This window comes from Balaenoptera musculus, chromosome 3 (assembly GCF_009873245.2).
Source record: "Balaenoptera musculus isolate JJ_BM4_2016_0621 chromosome 3, mBalMus1.pri.v3, whole genome shotgun sequence".
NCBI lineage: Eukaryota > Metazoa > Chordata > Mammalia > Artiodactyla > Balaenopteridae > Balaenoptera > Balaenoptera musculus.
This window is the reverse complement of record NC_045787.1, coordinates 69307160-69322195: the sequence shown is the minus strand read 5'-3', so window position 1 is coordinate 69322195 and position 15036 is coordinate 69307160. Positions and strand designations below refer to the sequence as shown.

The 15036-nt window shown below is 33.3% G+C and overlaps 1 protein-coding gene across 8 annotated transcripts in view; it reads left to right on the top strand.

Moving 5' to 3' along the window:
• Positions 1 to 15036, top strand: part of TMEM161B (transmembrane protein 161B) — a 68675-nt gene that overhangs the window by 32175 nt on the left and 21464 nt on the right. For 5 of the 8 annotated variants that reach the window (XM_036845982.1, XM_036845981.1, XM_036845989.1 and 2 more), the window contains 2 exons: positions 2029 to 2126; positions 5599 to 5755. In XM_036845982.1, coding sequence (XP_036701877.1) covers positions 2029 to 2126; positions 5599 to 5755 — 255 coding nt within the window. The remainder of the gene's footprint in view (positions 1 to 2028; positions 2127 to 5598; positions 5756 to 15036) is intronic. The other 3 variants (XM_036845988.1, XM_036845987.1, XM_036845985.1) reach the window with 1 other exon arrangement.

Below are 15036 nucleotides of genomic sequence, written 5' to 3'. Positions count from 1 at the left end.
TACCGATTATGCTATAAACAGTTGGTAAATCTGAGATCAAAATCCATGATCTAAAATAATATTGAATCACCCTTTAAGAGCACCCAATGTGTAGTAATCTAATATATAAGCACAAAAGTGATTATTTTACTTAAGAATTGTTAGTGGGGGATTGAATAGGGGAGACCCGTAACCCATGTCTTTACAGCTCATTTAAAGATACCAGTTGGTCTGGGTTCTTTTCCAGATTTTGCTACCACTCAGATACTGGGCAAATTCATTGGCTTTTTACCTCTGTTTTCTCATTTTTTAAATAAAAGGGGTGGACAGTATTAACTTCTTAGGTCCTGTCAGGCTCTTGAATATTATACTTAAAGTTTCTGAAGAAAACTGCCTGCTAATAAACCTCACTGAATAGACCGCAGCAGCCTCATCTGTGAAGTAGAAGGACCAAACATAGTAATTGTGAAAGATTCTTCCAGCTTTAAAATTTTGTACCCCTATTTATATTGAATTTTCAAGGAAAGTGCATGTTAGTTAGCCTCTCTAAATGGGCCTTAGTTTCCTTAGCTGGGGAGGACTTCTTAGGCTCTGATTCTGTGATTCTAATATATTATAAAATGTCAGTGACAACATATTGTCACCAAATTCCTCATGTATATCATAAAAATTCTGTTAACGTGGGCTAATGGATATATGGGTGCTAAAAAGATATCCTTTGAAGATTATTGATTATTGATTATTTGACATGAAATTGGAAGTTTGAAAAGACTGTCTTTTCTGATCTTGCTACCATTTTCTTTTTCACTTATCATTACAAATATACCTTGAAGCTCATTGGAATATTAAGTGCAAATCCTCCTTCTCTGTATTCCAGTGGTTATGTTCTTTAATAAAATATTTCTGCCTAATATTATAATTTTCAAAACACTTTTACACAGTCTTATTTAATCCACACAGTAACCCTAAATAGTCATTGTAATTTATGTTTTACTAATGAGGAAGCTGTTGATCAAAGAAGTTAAATGAGTTGTTCAAGTTCACATAACTATTAGGAGTCAGGATTTTAATCCAGGTCAGTTTTTAGTTTCTGTGTTTCTTTTTAACTATTCCACATTTGCCTTTTCACAGCTACCATAGTCAACATTTGTAAAACTTAGTTATGTAGTACAGTATTTATTTTATAAACATTTGAATTCTTATTATATGCCTTGTCAATAATTTTGTTATTTTTACAATAATTTTTATATGTTGAAAATGCTTTACGTTTACAGAAAGATGCACTAACAACACTATTCTGTTTTAGTAGCAATAATTATTATTTGATTTATTGACGTGAATTAAAATTTTTACTGAGGTTTTCCCAGTTTATACTTACTCAAGAACAAATGTGAAATTGTTTCTTGTTATTATAATTATTGTTACTGAAAGTTTATTGCTTTTGATTTATGTTTGTGTTTAAAAATTAAATTTGGAAATAATACACATGCACCTGAAGAATTCTGTTGCTTTCCTCCATCCATGATTCTTAGTAAAAGCAACTCTGAGCTAGCCTTTCACATTTCAGAATTTCTCATGCACATAAATCTTAATGTATTTTTTCAGCTCTGACTTGCTTATAGCTACAGGTCTGTTTATATGTATGTGTGTGTGTACGTGTATAATTTCAAAGTGAAATGCATTTTGTCTTCATTTCCTTTTGCTCTTGTGCCTAAGGAAAGAGATGTTAGGGCTGTCTTTAAATCTACAGGAGAGAGCAGAAAAAATGGGGTGCAGTGCTAAGCTAGCAATCAAGGTTTTGTTTCTGTCACTAGTTTAGGTAACTCTTTCCTTGGTAATCTGTATATTCTCATAATAATTTACATCCATATTTTGTAGTTCCCCTTTTAAAAACTACTTTTGAGTGCCTTACGTCCTTTTTGATGAAATATTAGAAGTTCTTCTTTTTCACTGTGAAATTTATAACCTCATTTGTAGTTAGTTTGATACAAACACTTGAATAACAGTGAGGGTAACTTGTTTTCTGTGTCACTTGTCTGATTTTTATAGGAAATATAATGGTCACATTGAAAGTAAGCCACTAACCATTCCAAAGGATATTGATCTCCATCTAGAAACAAAGTCAGTTACAGAAGTGGATACTTTAGGTAAGGGAAATCTGGGTAAAGTGTTCTGTAAATCTCAGTTTTATATTATGCTAGTGAAAGTACTTTATCTATTGTTGTTAGATTTTTTTGTTTGTTTTCCTAATCATTAAGTCCATTATATAGACTGAAATCTTTCTCAGAGCTTAGAAGCTCAAAATGACTTCATCTGAATTGAATTTGTCTTTCTATCCACCTAACTTGTAGTAAGCCTTATTTTCCCCATTTTTTAGAAGAGGCTGTCTTACACAGGTTTGTTACACAGTTTCTGTTTATGTTGAGATTACAGTCAGTTATCATTATCTCAAATTCTATTCTAAATTGTCATCTATACCAGTTTACTCGTTTTATAGTGTTGCTTGAAGAAATGCATTTGTATGTTTGTATTAAACTACCTGTATTTACAACAGTTCCACTTTATGCTGCATTTAGTGGAAAGGAAAGTGGTTTTAGTATGATGAATTAGATTAGGAATAGAAAACTTTATTCAAGATTTATTTTTACCCATTGGATATCTCTGAATAAGTCATTCAATTTTTTCCCTGTATATCGGTGTTTATAATTGTATAATAACTATGATGACTTTAAATTTAAAATGAAATTTATATGAAATTATCCAGATCCTAAAAGAGAAAGGCATCTAAGGTGATATTGTTTAGAACACTAGTTTTCAAACCTGGCTGAATGCCAGAATCACCTAAGCAGTTCTTTAAAAATAAAGATACCCCCATACCTAGCCTTGGAGAGTCAGTAAATCTAGACTGGGTTCTGGGAATTTGTACTTTTTAAAATGTTCCACGTGGTTCTGATTTTTTTTGACCAGGTTTGAGAACTAATGGTTTACATGATAAGTGAGGAATTAAAATAACACATTTAAAAAAGTAGTTTTGGTAATGCTGTGTAATGTATCATTATGTAATTTGGTCCTTCTTGGGTTAACTTATACCACCTCAGAAAAACCTTAATAGATTCATTTAAGCATCTCATAAAGAATTATTTTGTGATACAAGGTGGCTTCAATACATTTGAAAGTCGATTCTACATTTACAAAGATTGTATGTATATATATGGAAAGGGTGTCCTAGAAAATGTCAGTGAGGAACAATATAAATCAGTTGTCTGGTGTCATTCAGACTGTTGAGACTGGTTATGTCATCCTCTTTTTTCTTTTTAACTATTTTTCATGCAAAATTTAAAACATGTAAAAGCACTTGAACTTTCTGATTAGTTGTCCCATTTGTTTTATTAATCCTGTATGTGTGCTTACTTGTACAAGAATACTTATACACGTTTCCTGATTTCTAAGAGAATTTTTTGTTATTTTTACTAATAACTAATGTTTATTGAATAGTTATCAGCTAATTAACCTTAATAATAGTTTAAATTGAGTACTTAGCAGACATTGTTATTAAGTACTTTATTTGTATTAACTTGCCCTCACAGTTCTGTGAGGTATGTAACTGTTATTGACTCTTTTTTTTTAGCTCGTTAGATAGAGGAGTTAAATAACTTGACCAGGGTTACACACTGAATGTGGTAGAGCCATTTAGTGAGAATTAGGCTATTTAAATAAACTTTAAAAATTGAAGTTAGGGATAATGTGGCTTCAGCTTATTCAATATTTTGTTTTACTTTTACAATTTGGAGAACTAATTGCAAATGGTACTAGTTAAACAACTGGTCACATAACATTAAGATCATTGTAGTTAATCAGAATAACAGAGAGATATTTTATTTATATTTATGTAATCATCCATGATTGCATGCTCTGTGTCTGTGTTTAGGTAAAAGCAGAAGGTTTTCTGCCTGAACTTTAGGTACTCTCAGGAGGTTAATGCAAACCACTGGGACTGATGAACTCTCAGTTTTCTTTTTATTCCAATATTCTATTGAGAGGCATGTATATAATTACATTATTGAATACAGAAAGAAGAATATAATACTTGAGTTAAATGTATAGCCAAGAATATTTATAATTTGTTCTTTTGTTGAATGTATATATTATTGATATCCCAATAACTATCTTAAAGTCTCTCAATCTGTATTAGCTCTCTATTACAAGAACCTCTTAAAGAATGTAAGAACATTTGAATGTCACTTGGCTGTTTGCTGTGAATGAGTTCCCTGAGGGAAGCCTGTGTGAGTGTGGGCAGGCATGGAGAATTAGAACATTTACTTTAACTTTTGTTAATAAAAACTGAAAACTTTTAGATAAACAGATATTTGTCTGTCTGTTCCATCCATTTCTCTGCTATCCTTCCAGAAAGTTATTTAAAAAGCTCCACTGAGTGACTTTAGAGGGGAGGAGGGAGGTCTACAGAGTAGGAATTCTGCAGCCACTTTAGGGTAAATCTTTCAGAGTGTTGTTCAGAAGCTATTAGGTCTAATACAGCAAAAAAGCTAAAGCAGTTAAAATAACTTGAAGGCAAATTTAGTGTGTTAAATTAAGTTGAAGCAAATAAATAATTTACCCAATTATAAAAGGATTTGGAATTTTTGCTGTCACCTCATAGAAATGTAAGTTTGGTTAGTTTGTTTTGATATTTTAAATAAGTCTTATTTTGAGTGGTATTTTATTTTTAAAACAATTTTTCTGTAAACTCTGATTTCACAATATCCTCAGGTGTTACATTTTACAACTAAAATTTTCCCAAAGCAATGTAGATCATTTTATTATGTGCCAGTGAGAATGTAGGAAATGCTGTTTTAGTACGTGATATATTTCCACATTTTTAGGAGGCCTTCTACAAAATGATGTTGATACTTTAGACTGCTCCCTGGCAGAAGTAAACCAGCATATCTGAGAAGAAAAGGGGATAGAATCATACTTAGTTTCAGACAATGCTAATTTTAATGTCAGTGAATAGTTTGTTGAAGTAGTATGGCTATATGGAAAATTGACAGGCATTTCATCAGCTTTTCTTGCAGGAGTAGAAGAGAGAATAAAAAGTACATTTATTTAATTTATTATTTTAATCTGCAGTAACTCAACAAAATTACTAATCCTCCGTTTGTATGGTTAATAAATGTGACATAATGCTCAACTCTCTTGCTTCACAGAAATGAATATAAATAAACCTGTAGTACTCTACATCAAGTTGTATTCTAAAGCTAAAATATTATAGCTCAGATTCTTTTAAAAAAATCGTGATTTATAATTTCTGTAGAAGCTGATTAGCTAAAAAATACCAACTCATTTTTCAATCATATATTTTTAACAACAATTTAAATAATTTTTGGTAATCATTTCAGGTTTATTTTAATTATTTAATTTATGAGGTATTAAAATTTAGTTTTGGATGCCAACATTCTTGATCTATTTCCTGCATTTTTAGATTCTCGTATTTGCAAACCTTACATTGCAAATCATCAAACAGTAAAATCTAGCATGTTTGAAGTTAATTATAGATAAGTCCTCCTAAGCTGTTTATGAAAGGTTAAGTAAAGCTTTCTTTCTTACACCTTTATTTTTCAGCATTGCATTACTTTCCAGAATATCAGTGGCTGGTGGATTTCACAGTGGCTGCTACAGTTGTGTATCTAGTAACTGAAGTCTACTACAATTTTATGAAGCCCACACAGGAAATGAATATCAGCTTAGTCTGGTGCCTGCTTGTTTTGTCTTTTGCAATGTATCCTTCAAAACATCATTAATATTAATTTATGAATTCGTTTTCCTTTTCAGCTAACACCATTAGATCTCGTCTCTGATTTAAAAAGGATTTTAGATCGTTAGAGAATTTTTCTTTGTTGAAATCCTCTTTATTTAGTTGAAAAAAATTTTCAAAATAGAGGTAAATAGTTTAAAAAGTGAAATACAAAGAAAGATACCAGTTCCCTGCCTTCCCTTTCCTGTCTGATTCATGTCACAGAGGAGCCACTTTTACCTCTTTTAGGTATTTCTTTTGAGATTTCCTTCCATATGTTTAAATCTTATGTGATAGTGGTATTTCTTTAATTTTAGATATTATTGCATCTTTCTCCCCATTCCTTTTCCTTCCCTTCTTTTCTTTCCAAATACTAAGGAGACAGCTTTTTACTTAAATCAGTAGTTGGTTTTAGTTACACCTATGAAAATATTATTGATAGTTAAGCATTGTAGTATCGTTACTCTCCTTGAACAGTTTTCTGTTCTCGTTGTATCGAAGCTAAACTCTCTTACAGAATTATAAACCTCAGTAGTTCAGATACATCATTTCTTTCTTTTTTTTTAAATTGAGGTATAGTAGATCTACAATATTCTATTAGTTTCAGATGTACAGCATTTTTTTACAGGTTATACTCCATTCCTGTGCTATACAATATATCCTTATTGCTTATCTATTTTATACATAGTAGTTTGTATTTCTTAATCCCATGCCTCTAATTTGCTCCTCCTCCCTTCCTTCTCCCCTTCGGTAACCACTAGTTTTCTATATGTGTGAGTCTGTTTCTGTTTTACATAATACATTCATTGGTTTTTTTTTGTTTTTGTTTTTTTTGGTCACGCCGCTTGACAGGCAGGATCTTAGTTCCCTGGCCAGGGATTGAACCCACGCCCCCTGCAGTGGAAACTCGGAGTCCTAACCACTGGACCGCCAGGGAATTCCCTTTTTGTATTATTTTTTAGATTCCACATATAAGTGATGTCATACAATATTTGTCTTTCTCTGTCTAACTTATTTCACTAAGCATAATATTCTTTAGGTCCATCCACAGTGCTGCAAATGTCAGAGTTTCATTCTTTTTTTGGCCAAGTAATACTCCATTTTGTGTGTGTGTATGTATATGTATGTATATATACATACTACATCTTTATCCATTTGTCTGTTGATAAGCATTTAGATTGCTTCCATATCTCGGCTACTGTAGATATGAACAGTGGGATGTACTTATCTTTTTGAATTAGTGTTTTTGTTTTTTTCTGGATGTATATCCAGGAGTGGAATCTAGTGTTAGTTTTTTGAGGAACCTCCATACTGTTTTCCATAGTGGCTGCCAGATAACATCATTTCTATTCTGTTTTTCCATGGAAATATCCTCCTAGAGCCCTCAGTTCTCTCAACTTCCTGTGTATCTATTATCCTGGGATTTCCTTCACTATCTTCCCAAGAATTCCCTGTGCCCCTCTTTGGATAACATCATCTCCTCTTCTTTGGTTTACTCTCTTGTTTTGGCAGAATGCATTCTCCTATAGTGTCTTTAGAAAGTGTGGTACATTTTTTTTTTTTTTTTTGGAATCTTGCATGCCTGAGTTATCTTTATTTTTTTTTCCCATATTCAGTTTATATTTTGGCTCAGTACAAATTCTAAGAAAGAAATAGTTTTTCCTCAGAGTTTTGAAGGCTCTTTAGCAATTGGATGCCCTCTTGCTCTTGCCATATGCCTCCCCTCCCCCCACTCACATTCACCCTCCAGAAGCTTTTTCTCTTTCACCAGAATCCTTACGGTATCCTGAAACTTCATCATTAACTGTGTTAAGTTCTAGGTTTAGCTTTTAAACTGGAAACTCGTTTCCTTTAATACTGGGCAATATTTTTGTTATATTTTTAAAAATTTTTTATTGAAATTAAACATTCTCTCTTAAATTTCCACCTGTCTGGAGGCAACTTTTTCTAGCTCCTTTCTGTTTGATGTTTATATCCATATTTCCATATGCATACAAGGCCACTGCCTGATTTTAATTTTAGGCTTTAACTATTGTTATTTCACTCTGGAAATGAGGACTTAGCACATCTGCCTGGGTTGTCACCTGCCATTGATCATTTCCCATTCACCTTATCTTCTGACTATAGTAATGTCATATTTTAAGGAAGTATTCATTATTTATGTTATCATGTAAATGCTATTCACAGATAAATACTTGCCTTTTCATTTGCATTGTTTTCTTTGTACACATTGTTAATTCAACTGCAAACTCAGTATGTTCAGAAGCATCAGGTGGTATGTCAGTTTCATCTTCCTGGAGAGAGTTCTTCAGGAGGCCTCAGATAGGCCCTGTTCTGGATTGGTTAAGCTTCCCAACTGATGCACAGCTATTCCCCTGGAAGCACCAGTTATTATCTCCTTGGGGATTCTCTTTACATCTCTCAGACTGGGACTCTTTTTCTTATATTCCATGTCTGCCTCTTACTTGGTTTACTTTCTCATTTTGGTGGAGCGTATCCTTCAGTATTATCTTCAGGAAGGTTGTGTGGGAAATGCATTTTTTGTGACTTCACGCACCTGAAAATATTTTTACTCTGCATGAAAATTAATTGATCCTTTGATTGAGAATGGAATTCCAGGTTTTACATCATTCTCTTTATAGTTTTGAAGGCATTATTTTTCTGTCTTTGAAGTTCCATTCTTGCTCTTCAAGGATTCCAGTTGCCTTTCTGATTTCTGATTTTTCATATGTCCAGTATTTTCCCCCTCTATGGAATCTTTACTGTTTTTTCTTTGGCTACCTGGTATGTTGAAATTTTATGAAGATATGCCTTCTGTTGAGGATCTGTTTTCATCCATTGTGCTGGGACTTCACCAATCTAGAAACTCATTTTCTTGACTTCTAGAAATTTTTCTTGGATTATTTTATTTGTGATTTCCTTTTCTTCATTTTCTCTGTTTCTGAATGCTTATTTTTCAGATACTAGATTTCCTAGACTGGTTCTCTAAGGTGCTTATCTTCTGTCTCTCAAAAAATGTTTATATTTTTATATTTTAATTTTCTAGGAGTTTTTTCCAACCTTTCCAACCCTTTAATTGAATTTTTGTTCTGAATTTCTGCTATAATTTTTAATTTTCAAGTCTTCTTTTTCTTCTGTTTCTATCCCCCACCCCTCACAGGATCATACTTGTTTTTTTTTTTAAAATAAATTTATTTATTTATTTTTGGTTGTGTTGGGTCTTCATTGCTGCGTGCGGGCTTTTCTCTAGTTGCGGCGAGCAGGGTCTACTCTTCGTTGTGGTGCACAGACTTCTCACTGCAGTGGCTTCTCTTGTTGCGGAGCACAGGCTCTAGGCGCGCAGGCTTCAGTAGTTGTGGCATGTGGGCTCAGTAGTTGTGGCTCGCGGGCTCTAGAGTGCAGGCTCAGTAGTTGTGGCACACGGGCTTCGTTGCTCCGCGGCATGTGGGATCTTCCTGGACCAGGGCTCGAACCCGTGTCCCCTGCATTGGCAGGTGGATTCTTAACCACTGCACCATCAGGGAAGTCCCATACTTGTTTTAAGATTACATTATCTTCTCACGTATATTTGAGATATTGATAGATTTTGTAAAAGTTTTCCTTCCACCAAGTATCTTTTTACTCTGAGTTGATTTAGTTTCTTTGGTTTGGTCGCTGTCTTTCATGTTAAAGACTTACAGAGATCTGGTGATCGATATTTGCCTGTTTATATTTAAGTGTGAGGCACTAAAAGGCTGAATGGAAGCTCTGAGCATATGGTGAGGCAAGTTGTTGAATCATCTTGATAGGCCAGAGATCATCTTTTTTAACCTCTCTAAAGCATAAATCTTCAGACTTCTTTTAGGAAGGGACAGTTTGAACTGGTTACTTTTTAAAAGTACTTCCTTTTAGTAAATACTTAGTTTTACTATCTTCTGTTCCAACACACATATTTGCACTTTCACCCCAATGTAGATAATTACGTGGTATCTGACCAGTTCCTTATCCTTTCTGAGAGTTCTGCAGGTTGCATCTTGACTTTCTGATTGAGCTTCCTAATTCTCTTTAGTCATTTACCACTTATCTGCCTGCTTTTTGCTTCAGATTTTTACTGCTTTTTCTCTTCTTATTCACTGTATTTCTGTACTTAAAAACAAATTCCTTTATTGTCATTTTGGTGGGAATTAGGGAGAGGCAAAAAGTAAGTGGATATGCTCAATATGCTATTTCTATCCAGAAGTATTATATTATCTCTTTGGTAAGATTCTCTGTTTTTTATCTTCGTTTTTAGGAACTCTGGTTAGTGAGATGTTGGCTATCTTTGAATGATTCTTTAATTTTTATCTCCCCCTTTCCATTTATTTTGCACTATTTTCTTGATTTTTCTCAGTTTTCTCTTTTAAGCCTTCTGTTGAATTTTTATGTCAGTTTTTAAAAGACTTTTCTTTTAAAGTTCCATTTTCATAGCACTCTTGTGTCATGGATGTGTAAGTAATATCTTTTTATTTTTAAGAATATTAATGGCTTTTAAGTTTAAATTTGCACCTTGCATTGTTTATTTTCTGAGTCTCCCTCCTCCCCCTTTTTTGTTTCAATCTCTACTGTGTTAAAGATTGTTCTTGAATGTCTTGTGGTCTTTGAGTATCTGTTTATATTCAAGAAGGAGGGGTTAAAAACTGGAAGTTTCGTGCACGTGGCTGGAGCTTGTTGATTGGTAGACTTTTTAGTGGATGATTGAATAGAGGCCTGGAAGTATTCTTCGGGAACCTCTAAATATCAGTGTCTGCTGGTTGTTGGGCCTGTCGTTTTCTCCAGAGAAGAATTGTCCATTCTCCCATCTGTGGGATCTAAGTCTGACAACCAGTGTTAAGAGAGCTGATTGGAGAAGAAGGCTCAGAGACTCAACATTCAGTGTGCAGGCGTTAACTTAACTGCATGTCTGAGTCCTCCCCCTACCCTTTGTTTTCAGCTCTTCATTGTCACCCTAAGTTTTACATAATACCCGCAAGCCCAATCTTCTCTGGTATAATATCTTTAAAAATTAATTCTTCTGGGTTTTGCCAGAATTGGGGAAAAGCTATCATCAAATCTCTATAATTAGGCAAGACAGAAGATCTGGGAAGTCTAATCACACTAATACAGACATTCAGCCAATCATCTTGTTTTCATACATTTTGCAACCCTACCTTCAGAGGTCCCTGCTGTCTCCAATTCCTGACTTTTATATCATGTGTTATGAATTAATTGGCTTTCTTCTCACTGGCTTCCTCACCTTGTAGATCCAACATAGCAGAGAAAACTGAAACCTAAATCAGTTACTGCTTGTCCATCTATTTCATGTCTTCCAAAATTTGTTGAAAATTTTTTTCTACTGTCATCTCTTTTCCTATTCTTTGTTTTGAGGAGTTTTACTTTCCTTCCTGTGTAGTTTATTTAGTCAGATTTTGGGAGTAAGCAGAATTAATACTTATATCTTTTATTTTCAACCAGAGACTGCTGAACCGTCTTTTAAAGCTGTTCGTGGATACCATTTAAAATATGTGATATGATTTGACATTCGACACCACTGTGCTATCTCTCTATTGACTTTTTTGGATTGATTTAGGTATAATTTAGAGTAGAAGAGCCAGAACAAAGCCTTAAGAGTTGATGTCTTCACAAGGTTTATATTGTACTGGGTAGAAATACTGATCATGCATGTCAGTTGAGAAATATCCCCAGATATTCAGTGTTGTACTTATTCAAGAGCAGATGAAAGAGCAGATTAAATTCAAGGATTTAAAATATTACTATTTAGTTCTATAGTATTAAATATATGAAAATATCATTTAGTCAGAATAAAGACCATCCCTAGACATCGTCATATGAAACACACTAAAAATATTTTAACTTGATAATTAGCACTAGCTGAATGTATGTCTTGCTACTTTTTTCATACTTTGAGTTTTTATGTTCTCTGAAATATTGTTTATTATGGAATATTCTTGTTTTTGCTTCATTCTCTTCATGGTTTGTAGCTATGATGTATTTGTGTAGAAACGCGTATCTTGATACCCAGTTTTATTTAATGTGATACAGCCCTTAATACCTACTTACCAGAGAAATTAGAAAACCGTACTTCTTAGTAACTACTCAAATTATTGTTTATGTGAATAAATTTTTATCTTTCATTTCACTCAGTAATGCCTAATAATATGAGAGCAAAGGTCCCAAACAGTCTTCAGCACTGAACTGGCTCTGCTTAGTTTTAAGTAGCACACTCGTGAAAGGCACCAAACAATAGCATCCCTGCGGGAATCTAGTAGCTGGCTGTCTCTCTATCCCAGAGAAGACAGAAACTGGTGAAGGGCTTTATAATCCAAGCTATTTTCTGCCAACTTTGACCCTCCACAGAGGGGGTAGAGGAGAAGAAGGAAAGTAGAATTGTGTATGATTTTCCTTCGAACTTGTAGCATGTGAGAAAATGACCTGCTGCCTTCAATGGCATGCAGGAAACCAGAATTAAATGCCAGATATCCAGATTAACACCAAGGAAGAGTCTGTTAATAGCCTATCTTTTATCTTAGTTATAACATATCTGGTATGCCTTTCACACCCTATGAACAGTCTAGCTGCAGTGACCTCTGTCTGGCTTCTCTTTATTTTCTTATTGTATGTGCCTACTTATTAGTCAAACACATGTCTCCATTGATTACATAGGACAATGGCTCCACTTAATTCCAGAGTCACACATACATCAGTTGATTCAGAAATTCTCTGCAGTTGTTACTGATGAAATGTCCTTTGTTAAAGTGGTCCCCAAATTAGACACATATAACGTAAATAATTGGTTCACTTCAAAGTGAGGAAGAAAATGGTTTTATTTTTGTGGTCATTTCCCCCCCATCAGTTTTATTTGATATTCTTGTGTCGGACAACAGTTATAATTTTTACATAATCTTGAAAGTTTTAAAAGCACAAGAATGATTTTTTAAAACACGTGACACTAAAATCTTGAACCCTGGAACCTAAAACTGACCCATCCCTTGTCATCAGCTCTGCTTTCTGCTTCAACTGAGTTGTACATGCATCTAAGCTATGACACCTGCTTCCAGTCTTACTCCTAAACCCATACAAATTCTCAGCTCTACTCTCTTGCCCCTTTGTAATTCTAACCACCTATTTGTCCAAGTCTGTGTGTTCCGGTTCCACTTATACCAAGTTACATGGTATGTAGAAGGTAAGGGGTAAAGAAAGCCTTATAATGAGGATGGAGCAGTTGTAGTAATTGTCTTTCCTGTATTATGGCCCATAACGTCTTAGAGTCACTGGAGAAATGTCTACTGATTTCATAATATGAAGCATGTAATTTTCATTTATGAATAAAGAAAAGTAAAAAGGTAAAAACAGTGCTTGCAAAAAATCCAGAGATCCTTTGGTGGAAGTAAAACTTTTAAAAATTAAAATATTCTACAATTGATGGATTTCTTTTAAAAAAGAACCTTTTCTTATGAATAAGCTGTATCACAGAGTAATATTGAGTCAATTACGTGAATTTGAGTGAGAAGAAAGCTATTCTACAAAGAATGATAAAGCTTCTCAGTAGTCCTATTATATTTGGTTAAAGGACTGGATCATTAGTCACATTTCCACAGTGCTTGTATTTTACAATGTGGATGGTTTAAGGTACAAAACCCTATTATGTATGTTTTTAAGGCTATGTTTTAAAATTTTAATTTGTCTTGGTTGCCAGACATGCAAATTTTATACAAAGCAAAAAGTTGTGAATGGTTTAAATTGAAATAAATTCTAAGGTTTTCTGTGTTAAATATTCAGTTCTATATGTAGATTTGTAAATTAAAGGTCTACAGATTAAATGCTGTATTTGTTTGCTGTAAGAAATAGACAACTACAGCAAAGTAGTGCAACTTAGTCACCTCTTCTGAATTCCTTAAACGATTCTAAATTACTGTATTCTTTACAAAAATGTTCTGCTTTAGATTAATAAGAAAAACGAAACACTAAACCCTGAAGTGAACTGCATAAGATATCATGTTTCCTAGTGAGAAAGGAACAGAGTCAAAGCTATTGAATTTGAGCCAAGGTACTTTTTTTGTCTTGAAAATTTGTACATAGCGTGTTGTGTCAAAACTTGATTCTTTAACAAACTTTTGGAGATCTTCTGTGACATTAGTGTTGTCAGATTATTCACCTTTCAGGTCAGAAACCTAGCGTTACATAGAGAACTTACATGGGAGATAGGACTTTTTCTGTTTATTAATATATAGTTAAGTATGACTTTTTTTTTTCTTTTAGCTAGGATATGATAATTTTCCTTCTGAATCTAAAAATGTAAGTGTAACTTTGATTGTTTTGCTCTATTTTAATCAGAAGATTAATTAATAGTTTTTTGTTTGTTTGCTTTTATTTTTTAATAAAGCCTTTGTTTTTATGCTTTCAAAAATCTTTGGCCATCATTTCTTTCCATAATCTCATTAGGTTGAGGCTGGCTGTAAGCTGTTTTGTGGCATGGGTTTTAAAATTGCATAGTAGTTTTTGGCTTGTATCTAAGAGAATTTTAACTAAAAGTAATCGAACCTTCACCTCCAAGAAAACATGAAAAAATGTTTTAGTTAAAAATTACCCAAATTTTGTTTTTTTTTAACATTTGAAGACAGAATCAGATTATTTTGACAAGGATTTTATTTCGTACCTCATAAGAATTACTTTATTGTTAGTTTTTAATGTCCATTCTAGAGCAGATTCTTGGTATAGTTTCTCTTCAGCAAGAATGCAAAGTATAATGTTTTGAGTATTTCATTTGCCTTTTCTTATGGAAAACTAGATGTGTTAGGTTGGATCATTTGAATAGGAAAAAAGTTAGGGTTTTTTTTTTTGTTAGTGGTCACAAAGACAATATAATTTTTCACGTATTAGAAAACTTGCAGTTTACATGGAAATTGCTTAGTTGAGTGGAAACGTGATCTATTTTAAAAAGGTAATTATACATTTTGTGAAAAATTTTTGAGAAATGTCTGTGAAACCTCTGTGTTTACTCCTTAGGTTACTATACACTAGATTTGTATATTGGCAAAAAAATTGGCAGCATTTCTTATCAGAATATGATTTCTTTGTATTTCTTTCCTTCTCAAAAGAGCATTTATAAAATATATTTGAATAATTTCAAGATGTTACAGTGTAGTAGACATTTTCTTAATACGAGAATTGGGGCTTTAAAGCAATGTAAGTATAAATTATGTTAAAACATCGTAGTGCTTTGACATGTATATGTTATTGAAGTTGTTATC